We start from the raw sequence: 21,898 nt of genomic DNA, 5'->3' as shown, positions 1-21,898 counted from the left end.
TATCTATAATAATACCAATTATAGTAGTTAGAATATTAATCTACATCCGCCTAATAATAGTTACAATAACAAGAATAGTTATTATTATAATAAGTATTATTTGTTGTAGTAGTAGTAGTAATACAAATATTATTAGTATTCGTAGTATTAGTATATTTTAAAAAATCATTTGTATTATTTTGATAGTATAGATAAAAAAAAAAATGTAACTGAATCATTACAAAAGAAAAGGGATTTCACTGTGGTTTCACACACACAAGTTCTGAATGGAAATTTAAATATCAACAACAAAGGGAGGAAATGTGATAAAATAAAAAATAAAATAAAAAAATAAAATAAAAAATAAAATAAAATAAAATAAAATAAAATAAAATAAAATAAAATAAAGTTACCCAACATAAAATAGAATATAGATAAATCTATCTAAGTTATTTGATACTGTGGGAAAATCTTTTCGAAAAGGATAAGGATCATTTTTGTCACCTTTTTCCTCACTTTTATCAGTTTGTCTTTTATCAGATTTTAAGCAGAGTTTGGAAAATGTAAACACCGTCGGGTGGTGCTGTCGTCATCAGTCGGGGCCGGCGGCAGCGGGAGGCAGCGGGAGGATTTAGGTCGGATTTATCGGATTAGCTCCTCGGAGAGAGCAGCTAGCTGCCTCTTCAACACGATATCCCGGATAAAATCTGACTCTGAGAAACTGTTTGTGTCGTTTTTACCGAAGACACGTCGCTCTGCCGCGCGATAAACAACAAAGAAAAGAGGAGAACTGAGCGCGAGGAGACGCAGCAGCCCGGTCTCCTTGACAACGGTGAGAGAGCGTCATCAGCGATCAGCTGCTGATAGCAGATCGATAATAACACATGATGCAGTGTTAATCCACGGTCATTAGTACTGCGGTAAAGTGAAGTTACTAATAAACGTTGTACTGCAGTACTCAGGTAAAATTAGTACGCGTACTTTAGTGGAGTATTTTCATTTTATATACTCACGAATACTTCGCCTATACTACATTCATCTGACAGTGGACAGTAGGTACACTCACTTAAGTACTTTTCTCAAATACAATTTTGATGTAATTTAACTTTACTTGAGTATTTCTATTGTCTACTACTTCAAAGGCAAACAACAAATAACTGTACTACAGAAATATTGTACTTTTCACCTGGCAGCTTTATTTTCTTTACAAATTTAGATTATTTATTCAAAATATTCTAGGTTGGGTCAAAAAACTGTACAGTACAGTATTTTTGTACGGCAATATTGTATTGTTTACACGCACATCAAGTATATATTTTATATGTCTGTAAATTATTAATATTTCAAATACAAATTAAACTTTTGATAGTTCCTGTAATAATATAGATTGGCTTGATTTCTTTCAAAAGAAGGCAATGAGAGAAACTACTGCTAGAGAAATTACCTGAAAATAAGCACAAAAAAGAAATGTTTTTTTTTTCAAAGACACCAATAAACAAAATAAATGACCTGAAAAGAGTGTTTTTAAATAATTATAGTTATGAAAAATAATTTAAATATATAATGTTTTTAAATTATTATGTTTTTTTTTAAATTAAAAATCTAAATACTTGACCTTACATTCCTCCATAGCTTTAATTTTTTTTTCCAAATCTACTAATTTCTTGCAATTTAACATGCCTATGCCGTGTTATGGAGCCATTGGATCGGATTGGAAATAATGACGGCTAGTTTGGTGGCTGCAATAGAGATAAAGCTGCTAATGTTTCGAACATCCATCGCCATGGTTACCGGGATGTTATCACCAGAGGAGAAGTCACATAACATCACTCAGTGGAAACACGGTCATTGTGCAATTGTGATTTATCGACATTTCTAAAATATCGCTTAAGATTTGTGTAAATCTGGATCGGTCACCTGCCTACTACAGGGACCTTTGATCCCTCAGGGACCCCTGAGGCGTCCCTGTGAGTCCTGATTCTGAAGTGTTTTTTTTTTAGGCTCACCTGTGCAGCAGCGCTGGTGTCCTCTGCTGCCATCATGTCGTCTGCGGAGTCGAGCGGTGATGGCGGGAAGTGGCTGGATGCTCACTATGACCCGGTGGCGGGCTTGTACACCTTCACGTCCTGCGTTGACCTGGCGGACCTGAGCGGGGACGGGGAGAGCCGGCTTGTGGTGGGCGACCTGGGCTCCGGCTCGTCAGCCATGAAGCTGAAGGTGTACCGGGGCACGGCGCTGATGAGCGAGAGCGCCCTGCTCGACCTGCCCGCCGGCCTCGTCGCCTTCTTCATGGACCTGCACGAGCCGCGTATCCCTGCCGTCGCCGTGGCGTCCGGACCGTGCATCTACGTCTACAAGAACCTGCGGCCGTACTTCAAGTTCACGCTGCCCGGCCTGGAGGTCAACACACTGGAGCAGGTGTGTGATTTTGGTCGCCTGATGATGGTTTGTCTCATGATGAAGTTTTATAACCTTTAATCAGTCAAATCTGCAGACTGAGAGAGGACAGTTAGACGATCTCTGTCAAATTTATATATTTGGAATATCAAGTCTCAGATTTACTTAATACGTGCACTCTGATTGGTCAGGACGTGTGGCAGCAGGTGAGGGAGGGGCAGATCGACCCTCTGACCCTGAAGGAGATGTTGGAGAGCATCAGGAAGAAGGCCGACATCCCGCTGTCCGTCCGCTCGCTCAGGTTCCTGTCCCTGGAGACCAGCGACATGGACGAGTTTGTCCAGCTGCACAAACAGCAGCCAATCAAACGCCAGGTAAGCTCGTTATGATGTCATTCTGTCGTATAATGAGTTATGGTGTGTGGATGGGCTCAGTTCACACTGTGATTGGTCGATGCTCGTCCGTGTTTCAGACCGTCATCACCTGCATCGGGACGCTGAAGAAGAGCACGGCGGACGAGGACGGCGTCAGCTGCCTGGTGATCGGCACAGAGAGCAACGACGTCTTCATCCTCGACCCCGAGGCCTTCATCATCCTCTCCAAAGTAAACTCACATCACACGCTTTTCAAAGAATCTGCGTTCGTATGATAACATTGTGAGAACGACGCTCATGTACACGGATCCACAAAAACTGCTGAAAATGCTGCCGTGTGCACACCAGGCCAGTAGCTGGCGCTGTGACTTTGTGATGACGCACCATAGAAAGACGCACGCACGAGAACCAACAGCATTAATAACCTCAGTAGAGTCAGCAGCACAAACACAGCTCGGAAGTTCGCCATTGTTATTGTTATCTTCACATGTTTACAAACTAAACCATCACCATGACAACTGAGGAAACTCCACTGAGCGGACGTGACTGAGACGTGACTGAACACTTCAGTAAGAAACCTCTGTGTGTGTGTGTGTGTGTGTGTGTGTGTGTGTGTGTGTGTGTGTGTGTATTAAAGATGTCGCTGCCGGCTGCTCCCACCATGATGGATGTGACGGGTCAGTACGATGTGGAGTTTCGCATCACGGTGGCGTGTCGCAACGGCAACATCTACATCCTGCGCAGGTGAGAAACACACCTGGCTGAGAGAACTCACCTGCTCTGCTGCTGCTGTTTCAGTTCATTTTACAGAAGACAGCAGCTGGCAAAGGTTTAGATCAGGGATTCTCAGCTTATAGCCCGGGGGCCAAATCTGGCCCCTGATTGGTTGTCGGTGGCCACTCAACCATTTTCTAATGCACAATAAAAATAAAGTGATTCACACTGGGAATTGTTTTGTCCTTTTAGTCTCCATAAGGTGCCAGAGTGCATAAAACAGCATCAAAATAGAGCTTGTTTAAATCCTGGAAATGTCCTAAAATCCTAGAAATGTCCAAAGACCCTAGACTGGCCCCTGGCCTCCTGTCTTCTTGCAAAGTTGAGAATCCCAGGTTTAAATACACAACTGACATAAAAAACATGAAACGACACTCAGACCTGACTAATGTTGGTGCTGCTGCTCTTCAGGGAGTCGGACAAACCGAAGTACTGCATCGAGCTGTCGTCCCACCCGGTGGGTCTGGTGAGGGTTGGGAAGAACGTGGTGGTCGGCTGCACCGACGAGAGTCTGCAGGGCTTCACGCAGAAGGTAAACTGAGCTCACACGATGATGACGAGTGACGTCTGAGGAGGAAACTTTGTCAAACTGTCGTTGTGTCTTCAGGGGAAGAAGCTGTGGAAGGTCGTCCTCCCCGCTCCCATCACCTCCATGGCTGCCATGGACCTCCCCACCAGGGGCTTCCAGGCGGTTCTGGTGGGCCTGGCCAACTGTGAGGTCCATCTGTACCGCGACAAGAACCTGCTGAGCACCATCAAGACGCCTGATGTGATCACCAGCATCTGCTTCGGCCGCTACGGGCGCGAGGACGGGACCCTGATCATGACCACCAAGGGAGGAGGTCTGATGGTGAAGATCCTGAAGAGGACGGCAGTCTTTGACGACCGGGACAGCGCCCCAGGGCCGCCGCTGGCCCAGAGTGTCCGCCTCAACGTGCCCAAGAAGACCAAGCTGTATGTGGACCAGACGCTGAGGGAGCGCGAGAACGGCCTGGCCATGCACCGCGCCTTCCAGATGGACTTGAGTCGCCTGCGATTGGCCTCCGCCAAAGCCTACGTCAAGGCGCTGGAGTCCAGCCTCACGCCGATGTCCTCCAGCCTCACCGAGCCACTAAAGATGAACGCCGTGGTGCAGGGCCTGGGCCCGTCCTTCAAACTGACCCTGAACGTCCAGAACACGGCGGCGTGTCGGCCCGTCATGAACCTAGCCATCAGCTTCCTGTACGACGAGAGCCTGTACAGGATGAGGAACCCGTACATGAGGATCCCCCTGCTGGTGCCCGGACTCATCTACCCCGTCGAGACCTTCGTGGAGTGCACCAGCGACAAGGGCATCTCTGACATCATCAAGGTGTTCATCCTGCACGAGGGGAAGAGCTCGCCGCTGCTGACGGCCCACATCAACATGCCCGTCAGCGAGGGACTGACGCTCAACTGACGACACACAACACTTCAACTTTATTCTTTCCAGACTCCAAATATCACAAGACTGAACACTTTAATTTATAAACTGAAAACTCTAAAAATCAGGAGACGGAACTGACGACAATAATGCTTCGACTTTATTTATTACCGACTTTAAACATCACAGTACTAAACTGACACCGCACCTCAGTTTTATTCATTAGACTCCAGCCATCAGGAGACTGAACTGACAACCCACAACGCCTCAGTTTTATTCACTGAAAACTTTAAACATCAAGAGGCAGAACCCACAACACATAACACATCAGCTCTATTCATTAGACTCCATCAATGACAAGACTGAACCGACAACACAGGACGCTTCAACTGTATTCATTAAGGACCACAAACACGACAGGACTGTTATGACAACACCTGATGCTTTCATTTATTTCACTACACAATCCAAACATAATAAAACTGAACTGCCATCGCATGACACGTCAACTGTATTCACTGCAGACTGAAATAACAACACAGGAGTCAACTAACAATACAACGCTTCGGCTGTATTCATTAGACTCCAAACATCACAAGACTGAACTGAATACACACGACTTTATGTGTGATGTCATGTGATCTTTCGATGTTTTGTTATGAATAAAGTTGAAGCGTCATGTGTCGTCTGGAACAAATGAATCAGACTACAGGTGTGAAACCTTGAAACACGGAACAGATACAAACTTAACATTGTGGATCTTCATTTATAAAATCATCAAATTAAATGAGTTTCTCTCACTTTGGATGTAACGCCACATTCATGTTTCATGTTTGAAAAAATTCTGCGTCTGAATTACGACATAATATGATCTGCTCTTTGTAGTTTTGTTAAAATATTGTCAGTTTTGTGTAGATTGGTTTAAGTTTGTGGTTCTTGTTTTAAAACAGTAATGAGATGTCCGTGTGGGTGTCCTCAACATGTTTAAACTCTCAGGGTGAAAAATCACTGCAGATAAAAGACTTTTGGCTTCGTTTGTGAATGTTTTTAGTCTGTAAGGACAAATATGCTCTCAGTTTTCTGTGTATTATTTTTTTAAGTAGTCTTGTATGAAGAAAAATAAAAATGAATTAACATTTATTTTAACAGTTGATCTTTATGAAAATGAAGGTAAAAACTTGAAAGGTTTCAAAATTATGAATTTGGTTTTTCAAGTTTTCATAGAAATTATAAAAAATATCAGCATTAAAGACAACTCATAACTAAACTAACAAAAAGAAAAAAATTCATGTTGACAGTCTGGGCAGTGCCCTGTTTGTGAAACCCGGAGGTCAGGTAAAGGTGCGGGCAGGTGAACAGCTGCCGTTGGCTGTTAGTCAACACTGACAGTCTGTAACTGCAGGTTTCGTCACGCTAAGACAAGAACCTGATGGTTCGTCTGCGAGTCAGTGCAGAAGTTTCTGCTAGGCGTCCTCTTTATTGTGCAATAACGAAACTTCCTTAGACAAACAGCACTTAGAGCTGAACTGTGGACTTTTCACTGTGTTGAAAGAGGAACTTCAGCGTCTATAAACCCGAGTGAGTCTGACTGAAGCCGCAGAAGAAACCCGTCATCTGCATCTCGCTTTGAAACATGGAAATGAAACACGTCGTCGTTTTGCTGGGTGAGAATATGAATCAGCTGGAATTTTGGATTACTGACAAAAATAAAAATTTTAAGTAATTTTAATGTGCTAATTGAGCCTTTTTGAGTGTTTTTAGGTTAAAGTACAATAAGGAAACATTTGATGAATCAAATTTCATTGCATATTAATTTATGTTATTAGATTATTATTATTATTATTATTATTATTATTATTATTATTGAGGAATTAATGTTGTTATCATTTAATATTGCAGCTGGTAAATGTGGAGCTGATTTTATTTATATACTGAAAAAAATGTAAACACAACACTTCTGTTTTTTGCTCCCGTTTTCGCAAGTTCACATTAACCCTTTAGAGCCTGGATCGATGCCTTTTACAAACTTTAAACCTACAGAACTGGAGAAAACGGCAACGAGCAACCTCATAAGAAATATCCAGAAAACTGCAAAATAAATAAATAAATAAACAAAAAGGTGACAAGTGAATGACTTCAAAATTAGCTGTCTGGAGATTTTTAGATATTGTATAAAAGGAATATATATTTAAACTTATGTTACAGTAATGTTTTACATTATTTCACATTTTCTGAAGTTCTCTTTTTGTTTTTTAACTTTCTACTTTTGCTTTTTATAACTTTTTACTCATTTCTAGCTTATTTTGGGACCATTTCTTTTTTAAGTTGCTTGTTGCCTTCCAGCCAAATTTCTCAGGTTTCAATCGGTTAAAGATCTAAGACTTTTTTTTTTTTTTGCTCTCAGTAGATAAATGTATTTAAATTTTGGTCAAACAATTGTTGAAAGGTTGGTTGGATGTGCCGCCAAATTCAGTAAAACGCCATTGAAGACATGTTTTTTGTGAACTGAGTATTAAGCTGACGTCAGCGGCCCGCTGCGTAGGTATTGTACGTTTTAGAGCGTCCGCTTACTGTGACGATCCCGAGGCACACCTGTGTAATGATGCTGTTTGATCAGCCACAGGTGGACGGATTATCTTGGAAAAGGAGAAAACTCCTCACCAACACGGATTTCTGACCAAAGTTTGAGAGAAATAAACCTACCGAGTGCATAGAAAAATCTCAGGTCTTTAACTGTTGCATTTAACCCTTTCAAACCCGAGCAGATTGGCTTGAGATATTTAAAAAAAAAAACAGAGAAATAAGTTATATGTTGCAAGAAAATGACCTAATAATTAGCAAATAGACGGGAACGGGAAGGGAAGAAGTTAAAAATTGCATGAAAACTGCCGAAAATTTAGCAACCTAAATAAAAAGAAGTAACATGTTGCGAGAAAACTGCCGAAAATTTAGCAACCACAAGACAAACAAAAAAAAAAACTCCATAACACGTCTACTCCATAACACACCTAGTTATTAGTTATAAGTTACAAGTTGCAAGAAAATTACCTAAAATTTTGCAAAAAATAAATTTAAAATACAGTAAGAAAAAAGTTTACATGAGTCTCTATGGAATTAATTAGTGCATTTTATGTCCTTTTAAGTGACATCAAACTGTGTGTGTGTGTGTGTGTGTGTGTGTGTGTGTGTGTGTCCAGCTGTGCTGTGTGTGTGTGACGGCGTTAAGTTCGGACAGCTCTGCAGCGGGAACTCTAACAACCGCAGGAGGACATCGGACAAATGGGGACAGGGACACTACGGAGCCAGACGGTAACAACATCCACCACACCCTAACGCTACACAACTACTCAGGTGCACTATGGGAAATGAAGGCTGCAGAGTTTGTTTGTGGACTACAAGTCGAGACATCTCAGCATATTGACATTAAATATATTAATCAACTTATCAGCTTGACTGAATCACAAAAAGCAACAAATTTAAGAACAGAAACAACTTTAGCAAAATGCTGCTGCGTGTTTAAACTTCTGATGTTATTTTTTAAACTTCGTTTACATAATAATAATAATAAATCTACCTCGTGCCTCGGATGCGTGCTGTGTTTCAGGGGGGACAGGGTACACAAAGGTCTGGACATCGTGTGTCAAGACGGATCGGTCGTCTACGCTCCGTTTGACGTGACTCTCAATGGAAAGGTCATCGTCTACACCGACCCCAAGAAGAAGGCCATCAACAACGGGATCAACCTGAGCGGAGAAAGTCAGTCCAGCACTCAGTTATTACATCCAAACATGTTTACAATCAATCACTTTACAATGGTGCGCTTTTAAGAATATTTTCGCTGCTTTTTCTTAACCCTCTGAAACCAGAGATGACCCAAAAAATGGCAAAAAAATCTAAAAATTACAAATAAATTACCTGAAATTAGAAGACGACAGAAAATGAAAAGAACAAAGGTGCTAAAATAAAATGAATATGAATAATGTTTTTTTTCTGTAACCTAATTTATAATATATCATTATATATAAAATCTATAATATATAAATATATATAAAATTATACATAAATTTCTTTAAATGTTCCCGTAGTAAGTTGTTAATTATTGCCTGTCTAATTTTTTAAGGTAATTTTCAGGCCTTTTTTATGACCATTTTGTTTTTGTTTTGTAGCCATTTGAGGGACATTTCATGCAAAGTAAAATGATAAATAGTAAAAAAGAAAAAACAAAAAAAAAAGGCCAAAAATAATAAACAGCTATTTTTTATGACCTTTCATTATTTCTTTGTAACAATGTAAGGGACATTTCATGCAAAGTAGTATAATTACCTTTTATTTTGATATTTTTTTTAATTACTGATTCAATCAGTTATTATTTTAACATATGAATAATATGTTACTGTGTTACTGTGCATCCACAGAAGTACATTACGTATGATTTTGTCCTACTTTCTACTTCTAATCCGCCTCTATTATTTTTTCTTTTACTTGCATTAGAGTATTTTTACAGTGTGTTATCTGTGCTGTAAATGAATTAAAACGATCTTTTTCCGCAGATCTGTGCTTCAAGTTGTTCTACGTTAAGCCCGACCAAACCTCCGGGACGGTGAAGAAGGGCGAGCGGCTCGGCGTCATGCTGCCCATGCAGAGCGTTTACCCCGGGATCACCTCGCACATCCACGTCCAGATGTGCAACAAGAGCGACCCCACGCGGTACTTCAGTTAACCCTTTAAAACCTCAGCAAATTGTTTTGTTTCTTTAAAAAAAAAAAAAAGAGGGGGGTGGGCAATGAGCAACCTGACATGAAATTACTCAAAATTCATAGGAAATTAGTCAAAAAAAAAAGAAGACAGATAATGACCTGAAAATCAGCACACAAAAAAAATAGAAAAATAAAAACGAATGACTTGAAAAAAGTGCTAATATACAAACACACGTGCATACTCTGTAACATGATTTTGAACATTTAAATATTCAATTTTCTGAAAATTTCCTCCATTTTTTTAATACACATTAATTTCATTTTAATAAAATAATAAATAATTAAAAACCGAACAACAGATTGTATCATCTTTTCTTAATTTCTGGTAGTTTGCAGAGCACCTTCTGCCAATTTGCTCATTGTCTTTTTCCCCCCAAGTTTTTAAAAGAAACTAATTTTTTTTCAGGTTTCAGAGGTTTTAATGCTTATAAAAGGCGTCTGTACGCAGCGCAAGAAAAGCGATGAGCTTTTTTTAAAAAATTAATAAAATTCAAATAGCAGGTTTGTGGTGCCTCTTTTATTAGCAGAAACATCACTTTTGCTCTGTTGGAGATCATTTTCTGTGCTGTTTAATAACATAATTAACTCTTTAAAACCTGAGCAGATTATCTTGATTTCTCTCAAAAACATGGAAAGAAGACAATAATAAAGAAATGACCCCAAAAATAAGCAAGAAATTAGTTAAAAAAAAAAAAAAAATACAAGAAAATTACCTGGAAATAGGTTTTAAAAAAAGAAAAAGAAAGAAAAGAAAAAATGCACATTAAAACTACTACAAGGACCTGGAAAATATACTTAAAATTCTTAATAATTCTGTGGTGTAATTTCAAATGTGTAATTATTATGATTACATATGTAAAATAATTTTATAAATCTACTAATATCTTGCAGTTTGTGGAACATCTCTAACCAAGTAGCTCATCGACTTTTTTCATGTTTTTGAAAGAAATTGCACTAATTTGCTCAGGGTTCAAAGGGTTAAATACACGTCAAAGGCATCTACAAGCAGCACAAGAAAATGATGTGGCTCCTGGTTTTTAAAGGGTTAAAGCAGCAATAAATGTCATGTTTTTTCCCCCAGTTTATTTTTATTTAAGAAAATGCTGTCCATTCACTCAAACCCTGTTTTAACTCTGTAAGCACGAAATAAAGGATCCATCCTGCTAACTAGAGTTAAAGTGCACTTTCATCTCCTTTATGTCTGTGATACCAAATGAATAAAAAACAAAAAAACAACAACATAAAAATCAGATACCAAGCAGGACAACAAAGAAAACCACAGAAATCATAAAAACAATTCATTTAAAAAACAAGACACAAAGATCAGAAACACAAAGTAATCTCTTCACAGCTTCAAATTAAAGATATAAATCAGAATTTGCGACATTTTCCATATAATTTTCACCAAATTAAACAATTCTCTATAAGAAGCTTCCTCTGAAATGATGACCCTTTGAACATGATATGAACTCCTGTGAAGCTGCTGATAATAAAAATTTGGTGGAGAAATACTTCAGTGGGTGAGTTTCCATCACAGATTTGTGCAAAACTTAATTGATATTTTCTAAATGTCTATAAAACAAAACTGTGAGCTGACTGTGTTTCCACTGAGTGATGTTGAGCGACTTCTCTGGTGATAACATCCCAGTAACCATGGCGATGGTTACTGGGATGTTATGGAGAAGATGCCCTCGGACAGCCCGGAGCTCTGAGCCAGGTCCTCCAGGAAGATCTGAGGGGGGAAACTACCTGCAGGAGGACGAGGAGCTACAGGTGAGGAGGTCAACACTCCGCTGACAGGTGACTGATTGGTTTTAGAGGCGGAGAGACGCACCAGTAGAAACTCAAATAATCACCTTGATGCGGTCCTCCTCCACAAACGAGTCACGTGCACTTACAGTTTACATCCACGTCTGTGAAAACATGGACGCTTCAGATCTGAAATGTTATCATAATTAGCATAAGGCCAAAAAGATGTTTCGTGAGGTCACAGTGACCTTGACCTTTGACTGTCTTCCAAATTTTAATCAGTTCATTCTTGACTCAAAGTGTTTGTGTTTGTGTCAAAATGTTTGTGCCAAATTTGAGGGTATTCCCCTAAAGCGTTTTTGAGATATTGCAATCACGAAAATGAGACGATGCTTGGTCACAGTGACCTTTGACCACCAAACTCTAATCAGTTTTTGATTTGAGTCTCATGAGCATTTTTGAGTCTCAGTGTACGTTGGTGCCAAATTTTGAAAAAAAGGGGGGAATAAAGAAAACATCCCTAACGGTGCTCTTGACATATTGTGTTCATGAGAATCACCAAAGTCTATCAGTTCATTTTCGAGTCCAAGTGGATGTTTGTGCCAAATTTGAAGACATTCCCTTTTTTGGACATATTGCAATCACAAGCACGAGACATACATGGTCACATAGACCTTGGCCATTAAAATCTAATCAGTTCATTTCTGAGTCTCAGTGTATGTTGGTGCCAAATTTTGAAAAGAAAAAAAAAATCCCTAAAGGTGTTCTTGACATAATATGTTCATGAGAAGACAAATGTAACGTCATCTTGGCCTTGACTTTTGATCAACAAATTCTAATCAGTTGATTCAAAGTGGCCGTTTGTGCCAAATTTGCCTGCAAAAAGGGGGAAGCATGTCATAATTTTTTAAGCTTTTTTTTTTATGTTTTTTTTTTATTTTGGCTAAAGGGGAGGGGCATGCAATTTTAAATGGCTGTATTTTGTTTTTATTTTACAGCCAATTTTAAAGAAGATTTTAAAGAGATTTTTTTCATTTAATTTTTTTGTGATTTTTAAAAACTCTTTTTCTCTAAAATTTTAAGATGATTTCTTTTCTTCAAAACTTTTTGTCAATTTTTTTTTCTTGAAAAATTCTTGGCATTTTGGCAATTTTTTTTTAATTTTGGTTTTAGGGGAGGACCATACAATTTTAATTGGCTGTATTTCGCATTTATTTTACCTCAGATTTTAAAGAAAACATACGTGTTTGGAAGGCATGTTTTCTTTTCTTTATTTTTTTTCTTTAAAGCTTTTTGGCCATTTTTAAAGAAAACTAGCTTTTTTGTAATATTTTTAAGAGAACATTTGAGCATTGAAAAAATTTTCAAGAAAATATTTTTGCATTTTGTTTTTACTTTTAAAACTTTTTTTTTTTTTTTTTCCAAAAATCTCCAAAATGACACCATGTATCACAGCCAGAGACTGTAAAAGCAGAAACTATTGTTGGATTGTCAAATTTCCTACGGGCCTCTGAACTCTGATAATTCAACAATGTGTAATAATTCACATTTTGTATGAATACACAACACTTAGTTCAGACCGAGCAATTTGATTGGTCGAGAGGCGTGCCATGAGTGCTGATATACAGAACAACATCACTGGGGCTGTTAACTTTTAACTCTGCATGTATCAGTCCGCTTCACAGCCGTTAAAAACCCGTTAATCGGTGCGAGAGTGAAAGTGGGATATGTTTATAGTACGGTGTAAGCGAAGCTTCAAACAGCTAGTTAGCGCTGTTCATGTAGCGGGAGCAAAGAGGAAGAGGAGAGAGAAAGGAGTGGGGGGCGAGCAAGAAAGGACGGGAATTTTAAAGTGAGTCCAGATCTGACTGACGTGCACCGGAGATATTTAGTTATGAGGAAGCCCAGGAGGGGGCAGCTGTGACGGGTTTTGGTAAACCGACCGTTCACTGGGAGTAAACCAGCTGTTACAGATGTTACAAGGCTGTGCAGTGAGACAGGGACACACAGCCTGAACAACACACACACACGCACACACACACACACACACACACACACACACACACACACACACACACACACACACACACACACACACACACACACACACACTCGCTGTCTGATACGAGGTAACAGAGATCACGGCGGAGATCAAGTGTCTGTTTACAGACTCTGATATTAACAAATAAAAAACGCTTGTAGGACTGTTGTATAAAAACAATAACACACTCGAGGTCGTGTTGTGCTGTGTGTCATCCCGGCTGTGATTACGACCGAATCACAGCCGTGATGATATACGACGAAACATCATTCCCTCTCTGTGTTATTGCTTAATTACAGGTTTGTGAAACAAAATTCTCTAGTTTTTAGTTTTGTTTTTGTTTGTTTGTTTTTTAGATTTCAAAACGTTTTCCAGTCCTGGAAACTGCTATTTGCAAATTCCATGACTTTTCCTGGTTTTTCATGACTGTATGAATCCGGTCGATAACTAGAAATGATGTGCAAATGCTTCCAAGAAATATGACTCAAATTGGCAGCAATGTGCTGCTGTAATCAATGTGCCCAAAACTTCCTACGGCAACACAAACAAGAAGCCTCTTGGAAAACTGAGCTCATTTCTTGTGTTGGCTGAGAAAGGGCTTGAACTCGGGATCGCTGCTTGTGGCTATATTCTGACAGTTTATCAAATAAGTTGACTTTCCGTCACATTTCTGTCTGGGCTGCGTTAAAACTGTACACATGTACCTATGAAGTGGACACTGAGCGTAAATAACCTCTAAAACCCAGTCTTTAATCTAAAAGTTAAAAAAATCCCTACAGAGTGGTGGCGTGTCAAGTTCGGGTGCCAACAATGTTGTGTAACCCAAAGGTGCACGTAGACTCAAGGACGTAAGTTTCCACTTGTTTTTCAAATTGTTTTATCGGTGTGAAACTGCAGCTGTTCAGTAATCTCTGAATATAAATACACGTAGGACAGAGAGGGAAACCTTAATACCCAGACACCCTGACATCAAGACTTTCACCAAGTCGCTTCAACAGAAATCTGACCATGAAGGTTAGTTTGTCACTTTATATATCTGACGGTTTGACTAAATGTTCATCAGTAGTTTTAGTATGTTAACTCTTTAAAACCCGAGCAAGGTGGCTTGGGAAGAGGGCAACAAACAACTTAAGAAATAGCTGAAAATTTGCCAGTAACAAAAAATAAAATAAAATAATAATAATAAAAATTAATTAATTAACAAAAATGCACAAGAAAATTATTTCTAAAATAAGTTTTATATACAGTGTATTTGATTTTTCTGTAGAAAAGTTTTAAAGATATAATCAAATTAATATATATATTTCTTACATAATATTTCCCCTAATTTTCTGATAATGTCTAACACCTTGGCTAAATCCCAGACTGGGTACGACGTCAGCACAGCAGAGTTTGTTTTCACATCAGCACCAATCACACTGGCGACGCTGCGCTCTGGCTGAAGAGGCCAAACTCACAGATGTTCAAACTGTAAATCATGGTTTTATCCGTCATTCTGTTTTATCTGGAGTTTGGTCAGCAGGCTGAGCAAAGTACTCCAGATGTCCCTCTTCCCAGCAACGCTTTCCAGCTCCTCCTGGGGATCCCAAAGTGATCCAGGTCAGATTAGACATTTAATCCCTCTGGTGTGTCCTGGGTCTGCCCGGGACAAACTCACAGTCGGATGAGCACGGAAACTGTCTGTTGTTGTGCTCAGGAGGATCCTGATCAGATGTTGAGCCACCTGAAATGGTCCCTTTTGACACTGCAACAGCGGCTGAACTCTGCAGGAAAACTTGGTCTTGAAGAAAAAGCAAAATAAAAACTTCTCTTCTGTTCTAGCCGGTTTCTGTCCTCGTCCTCCTCTTGGCTCCGGTGTTGACCAGCTGCTACAAAGTTGTCTTCCCGCTGGACTGCAGCGACATCTATTACAACGACAGGAGCCGACCCAGCGGAGCGTACGCCATCTATCCCATCGGACCCACATCTGGTGTCCAGGTACTGTTTATCAGTGGTATCATATGGCCCAGGTATGTGTATATATATTCACCCCCCCCCCATAATGCTTACATTTTCAAAAAAAAAAAACTCTAAAAAACTTTAAATATTTAAAAAAAATATTTAAAGCTGGATGCCCTCCCATAAGCCAAAATAAAGGAGCATAAGTCCCTTCCCAGTGCTAGAACAACTATTTGACATGCTCCCCTTGCACCGCCCTCTCCCTTCCCATAAATAACAAACAGTCCCTTATAATGATAAAAAGCCCTGGATCTAATAATCTGTCCATACTTATACTTGACTAAAGGTACTTACTTGTATTCTGCCACTTTTATCAAAAATAAATACTATTTTACCAACTCTGGCCTATACATTGTTAATAGTAACTGTTGTAAAGTATTCTGTCTCTATGCAGTACTAATTCAGAATCAGAATCTAGTTCGATCGCCAAGTACATTTACATATACAAGGAATGTGACTTGGTGTTTTGGTGCAAAACAATTACCATAAACGACAGACTAAAATAGTGAGTTTAAACAGAATAGAACATAAGATGAAAAATAAAGAAGCAATTTAAATATATAAAATGACAAAACAGAATCTAAAGGACACAAAAAGTATGTTCAAAAGGTGCAATGGAGGGATTGTACTGTGTTTCAGAAGTAGACAGTTTTTCAGAGGTAAATAGTAATTGCAAACAATTTTAAATATACTGATGCTTCTAGTACAACAGATACAAGTAGTCGTAGTTGTAGCACCTGCAGCAGCAGTAGTAGTAGTCGTACAGGTTGTAGCACTCATGTCTAAATGGATCAGGTTTATTAAGTGTGTGTTTCTGTGTGTAGGTGCACTGTGACATGGACTCTCTGGGCGGACGGTGGACGGTAAGTATTTTAACTAGAGAGCTAAATTCTGCTCTTATATATACATTTCTCTTATATTTTCTCTAAATTTTCTGTTAAGAAAAAATGTAAGAAAAGTCAACTCCAGATGCACCAAACGCTCTTAACCACCCAAAATTGCTCTGATCAGGTGAGCTCAACGATAAATCCCAACTCATCTTAAGTCACCTGTCGGCACAGGTAACGCCCCCAAAACACTATATAATAGCAGTTTTGTGCCGTGTGCAAAGACTCTGACACATGAACAAGACTGGAGACATGACACTACAAAAGGCTGAAAAAAGAACAACTTCTGCAGCTGTGACACTGACGTTTTGTTAAATCAACTTAAACCAAGTAAATGTGATTTCATGAAGATGCACACATGCAAAAAGGTTTAAATAAATTAGAAAAATCAAAATAATTAAAAGACATACATACAATATATATGAGGTCTGGAACCATGAAATGTTCTTTTTGCGTGAAAAATGACTTACAGGAAAAATAGTTGTCAATTAATTTTCTAATTAATCAACTAACTGTTTGAATTAGAATTTGATTAAATAATATTAGTGCATTTTTAAAATGTTCCTCAAATATAAAACTTATTTTTCCTTGTGTTGGACAACAATTTGTGGAGTGCTCTGGACCACTCGTAAATTTTCTCTTACCTCAGAGAAAAGAACAAAAATAAGAAAAGAAATGGTGAATCCCAAAAATCAGTGAGTACTAACAATATAAGAACAAACCCTTGATCCGAGCAAAAATAAGAGAAAATTTACCTGTATATAGTTTCTTGCATGAGGCCCAGTGTGTGATATTTTGGGGGGTTTAGTGGCGTCTTGTGGTGAGGACTGCAGCTGAAACTTCTCCTGGTTAGAATTCCTTCAGTGCTGTTCAGGAGCCGCAGAGGTCTCTTTCTCTTCAAAACAAACAAAACATGCGATTAAAACATTGAATTTTCTAGAGCCAGTGTTCGGTTTGTCTGTAGAAATTGTGGAAACACGGCGATGCAACGTGGCGATTTTTGTAGATGAAGACCTACCCCCTATTTTGATATAAATAGCTCATTCTGAGGTAACGAAAACACAACAATTCTTATTGTCAAGCAATTATACACTAAAGAAATTTGACTTTTGATATTATTCCAGGACAGACCTTGTTGTGTGGTACCAAAAGCTGTCAGATATCTTGTGTTTTTAGCTAGCTGACCCTCCATCCTGTCTCCCCAGGCCTTCCACAGGAGGATGGACGGCTCTGTGAACTTCTACCGGCCCTGGAATTACTACAAGACGGGCTTCGGCAGCGCTGCTGGAGAGTACTGGCTCGGTGAGAAACCAGGCTAAACCTTAGGGACTGTTTGGTGCATTTTACGCGCTTTTCAATCTTCATTTTTCTATAATTTTGGCTGTGTTCATGCATTAGCATGAATTTTGGCAAGATTGTGTATCTGAGTGTAATCAGTGAATTTGCAGCTCAGCTCCTACAATAAGTCTAAAATACACTGTGGAAACTAAATAGTTACATTCAGACTGTTCAGGTCCAAAAATGCTCCATTGAAACCCATTCAAACTGACATTTTTGATCCCACAGCCATCAGAGCAGAAAAACAGGACTTGTATTATTTCTGGGTGTCATTCTGGGCTTTTGACTCTGAATTTGTCATTTTGACTATTTTCCACCTGATGAGGTCATTTTGACCATATTTGGCATATGGAGGAAATACATGCTAAAAAAAACCCTTTCTACTTAGCACATACTATATTGAAAATAATTCATGTTTCGTATTTTTGTTTTTTTTCTGTCTAAAAACATAGTGGCGTAAAGACAAAACAACAACAACTGGCACATGAAGGGTTAAAATTGAATAATAATGATAATAATAAAATGAATAATTATTTGATATTTATGATTAGGACTGATCTTGGCTAAAAAAAAAATAACATTATACATTAATATGATTTTCTACTTTAATGAAGTTTAATTAAAGTAGAAAATCATATTAATGTATAATGTTTTTTATCGCTTGAAAAGTGTGTTTTCAGTGCAGAACTGCATGTTTGTGAGCATTTGACAATGCATAAAAAAAGTACAGACATTTTAATTTTAATCTAAAGACATGGTTGCATCACGACAAAAATCTGGCATTTAAAAGGCTAAAATCCTAAAAGAACATACAAACATCTATATTTGATATTTATGATTAGGACTGATGTGGGTTAAAAAAATAACTCAGTAAAATAAGAAAATATAGAATTTTTAAAATTTGATTTTACAAAGCGCATTTTGTGCACATATGAGTGTCTGTAATATTAAAGGGTTAAAACCCCTAAACCTCCAAGGGTTCAAACTCAAGACATTGTTAAATTAGCTGTTTCTATAAATGTGTTTTCAGGTCTCGAGACTCTCTATAACTTGACTCTGAGGAAGAGGTACGAGCTGCTGGTCGACATGGAGGACTTCAGTGGAAACAAAGCGTTCGCTCGTTACTCCGCGTTCTCCATCGACTCAGAGTCCCACGGATACACACTGCATGTGTCTGGATTCATTGATGGGGGGGCAGGTGAGTCCGTGGAGGTGATGGTTTAATGAACACGATCTCTCAAAAGGCTTTGATGGAGTTTCCTCAGATTTGACACAAACGCCAGAATTTGGTCACTGTGACCTCACAAAACATGTTTTTGGTCAAAACTCAAGAATTCATTTACTATTTGAGACAAGTGTCTAAAATGACGAAGTGATGACACGTTTTAGCCGAACCATATTTTTCTGATCATACTTGTGTTTCTGTAGGAGACTCCCTGAGCGCTAATGACGGATTTAAGTTCTCCACCTTCGACAGAGACCAGGACACTTATGAGGGCGGGAACTGTGCCAAAAGGTATCTGGGGGCGTTCTGGTACAGAAGCTGTCACTCTACAAATCCAAACGGGGTTTATCGTTGGGGGGCTGATGACACGATCTCTCATATTGGGATGGAGTGGTCCACCTGGAAAGGTTATGACTACTCCCTGAAGTCCCTCAGCATGAAGATCCGTCCTGCGCAGTAGCTCTCCAGGACCGACATACAGCAGGACATCAGACGATTTTATTTACTCTTTTCGCTCTGTAGTATGTAAACTCACATGATCTTTAGATGGAAACAGAGAAAATTAATCTCGATGTTGACGAGTGTGTTTACTGCGAACATAATTGCAGCAAAGGCAAAAAAGATAAATAAACAATTACAACTTCGCAATTGTGTGTTTTCACAAACCAGTCGCACTTTCAGTTTCCGTCCATGTCTGTGAAAACAGACGCAGTTTACAGATTAGTGTCAACAGTTCAGCATCTGATCAAATGTCTCCCTTTTCTGTTCCTATAAAACGTCATAAGTCCAAGTCCAAATGAGCGTTTGTGCTAAATTTAAAGAAATTCCCTCATTCTTGAGGGGTTTTCCTGAGATATCAGTTTCACGAGAAAGGAAACCTTAATAATGCCTCCGGCCTCAGATATCGCCGGCGTGGAGGCATAACAAAGAAAACACAGATATATAGAACATTTTTTTAAAAAGAAAAAAAGTTTCTCGACCCAGTCAACATGTAAACTGAAGATCAATAGTTCACAAAAATATTTCAACTTATGTTTTAAAGTGTGTAAATTCTGTCAAACAGCTGCCGGTGGATAAAAATGCCTCTGCTGGTTAAGATGTTACGTTCAGTCTGCTAACTGCAGCAAAACACTCGACCACGTTTCCACCTCGATGGAGGTTTGAAACTGTGATGTGAATGATTACCAGCTGTAAAGTGACAATAAAAGAAAAGTGGAGCAGAAAACTGGTGAGATCTGATGTCTTCACTTTGTCTCCTGTGTCTTTCTGTCTCAATAGACTCCTCGTGTTTTCGTGTTTGCGGGTAAATCGTCTTTAAATCGACAGGTTTTTGGTTAGATGCCTGAGATAAAGATTAAACAAGTGTTTCACTGCTGGAAAGATTGCCCTTAAATAAAACTTGTCCATCTCTGCGACAGAAAGACGTGAATACCTTTGAGTTTGGTGCAACATAATCAGAAAACAGAGACAAGGGATGCTACAACTCCCAGAATGCACTGCGCCGCACCAAACCAATAAATGCTCTCGCTGGTAATGTGAACTCGTACGTGTGAAACAATGGCAATAAACGATCTCGTACTAGAAAAATCGGTATCGGCTCTGAAGAAACAATACATTCACGAGGCCTGTAAAGCCGGGGCTGATGTGGTGCAGCGTAACCCACAAAAATCATGGAGCACAATACTGTTTTTGGGGGGCACAGATTTTATAGACACTACTATAGCCTTTACTATGTCAGTGCTGCAGTGCATCATGATTGAAATGGTTTGCTTTTTGGAAGAGTGGGGTTTAATTTGCCGATGAGGAAAGTGGAGTTTTGCAATCTGCTGATTATTTGCAAAGAAAGATGAAGTTATACAGTTGCTGCTGCACAAGAAAATGGAGAAGTCCCATCGTCACACTGTGCTGCTCAGAGACTGATTCAAGCTCGCGTCCACACATCACTGTGAGGTGAAAGTTCAGTTGTGCAGAGCATTAGGCTTCAAGAGTTTTTCATTTCGTATTTCTGCATTTCCAGCAATGCTTTAAAATCTATTTCTGCTGGCAGCATTCACACTGCAATTTCTACAGGAAATGCATGCTCTACTTACGCGTATTTTCTCCCCTAAAAAAGGGAGTTCATCCCTATGACCACTAGAGGGCAGCAGTGTATAATCATTATTGTTTGTAGAAAGTAAGGAAAGCAACATCCTCCCAACAGATGTTCAACAACAGATGTGCCTTTAAAACAGCAGTCCAACAACCAATCGGTGACGTCACAGTAGCTACGTCCAATAATTTATACAGTCTATATATACATATGTCATATTCACTGTCTTGGATTTAATGGACACTTCAGTATAACTTGAATACATTGAAACTCAAAAGAAACAAAAGCTAGATCTAGACAAAAACTGGAAGCAATAGTCATTTAGTTACAGTTTTGTAAGAACTGTCTAAACTCCAGGATGAGGATCGTGTGGTACGGTCAAAAGCTCTGGAACAAGCAAGAAAACGAACCTCGATTTGAGAACGTTTTATCATCTGGTGTTTCCGAGGTCAAAAATGAACAGTCTCACTCCGAAACAAAACAGCTTGATAACAGCTTGAATTAATTTATTACTTGTAAAATCTGCGCTATCTGCGGTCACCGATCTATAATCTGTAAACTCAGGTGAGAGACCTTTGGAGTGCGAGATTACCTGTTTATCAGTTAGATAACAGCTGAACTTCTCGGTGGATCTAAGCTGGGAAACAGACCTCAGATCAGACTCGCTCAACACAAACACACTTTTTCTCCTGGTTTTACACTGAAGGTGAGTTCCAGCATGTCATTTTTACTCAGTTTATGACTGATTTTGCGTCTGAATGCTGCCTGTTTTTCCTCTGTGGAGTCCAGAACTTGTGGTGGCTGAACGGAAAACGACCTCAGAGCAGCCTTTTGAGTAGAAATAAGTAGCTTTTCACCATGCAGTGATTTACGGCAGCTGTTTAATAA

The 21,898-nt window shown here is 39.1% G+C and overlaps 3 protein-coding genes across 4 annotated transcripts; all 3 read left to right on the top strand.

Moving 5' to 3' along the window:
• Positions 1 to 600: 600 nt before the first annotated feature.
• Positions 601 to 6,024, top strand: bbs1 (Bardet-Biedl syndrome 1). Of its 2 annotated transcripts, none has more exons than XM_042508556.1 (7): positions 601 to 811; positions 1,980 to 2,397; positions 2,568 to 2,750; positions 2,849 to 2,980; positions 3,388 to 3,494; positions 3,936 to 4,056; positions 4,132 to 6,024. In XM_042508556.1, the coding sequence occupies exons 2-7, from the start codon at positions 2,020 to 2,022 to the stop codon at positions 4,960 to 4,962; spliced, it is 1,752 nt and encodes a 583-aa protein (XP_042364490.1). In that variant the 5' UTR covers positions 601 to 811; positions 1,980 to 2,019; the 3' UTR covers positions 4,963 to 6,024. The 2 variants fall into 2 exon arrangements, with proteins under 2 accessions (XP_042364490.1, XP_042364491.1); XM_042508557.1 differs by lacking the exon at positions 601 to 811 and adding an exon at positions 990 to 1,031.
• Positions 6,025 to 6,387: 363 nt separating this feature from the next.
• lect2.1 (leukocyte cell derived chemotaxin 2, tandem duplicate 1) lies at positions 6,388 to 9,717 on the top strand. The gene is made up of 4 exons (XM_042508026.1): positions 6,388 to 6,590; positions 8,124 to 8,235; positions 8,531 to 8,682; positions 9,477 to 9,717. Exons 1-4 carry the CDS (start codon positions 6,560 to 6,562, stop codon positions 9,644 to 9,646), a joined length of 465 nt encoding a protein of 154 aa, XP_042363960.1. The 5' UTR covers positions 6,388 to 6,559; the 3' UTR covers positions 9,647 to 9,717.
• Positions 9,718 to 14,406: 4,689 nt separating this feature from the next.
• On the top strand, positions 14,407 to 20,146 carry LOC121958735 (microfibril-associated glycoprotein 4-like). The gene is made up of 6 exons (XM_042507841.1): positions 14,407 to 14,487; positions 15,295 to 15,450; positions 16,296 to 16,334; positions 17,564 to 17,660; positions 18,727 to 18,894; positions 19,125 to 20,146. Exons 1-6 carry the CDS (start codon positions 14,482 to 14,484, stop codon positions 19,379 to 19,381), a joined length of 723 nt encoding a protein of 240 aa, XP_042363775.1. The 5' UTR covers positions 14,407 to 14,481; the 3' UTR covers positions 19,382 to 20,146.
• The last annotated feature ends 1,752 nt before the right edge of the window (positions 20,147 to 21,898 follow it).

This window comes from Plectropomus leopardus, chromosome 19, assembly GCF_008729295.1.
Source record: "Plectropomus leopardus isolate mb chromosome 19, YSFRI_Pleo_2.0, whole genome shotgun sequence".
NCBI lineage: Eukaryota > Metazoa > Chordata > Actinopteri > Perciformes > Serranidae > Plectropomus > Plectropomus leopardus.
This window is presented reverse-complemented; position numbering and strand designations above follow the sequence as displayed.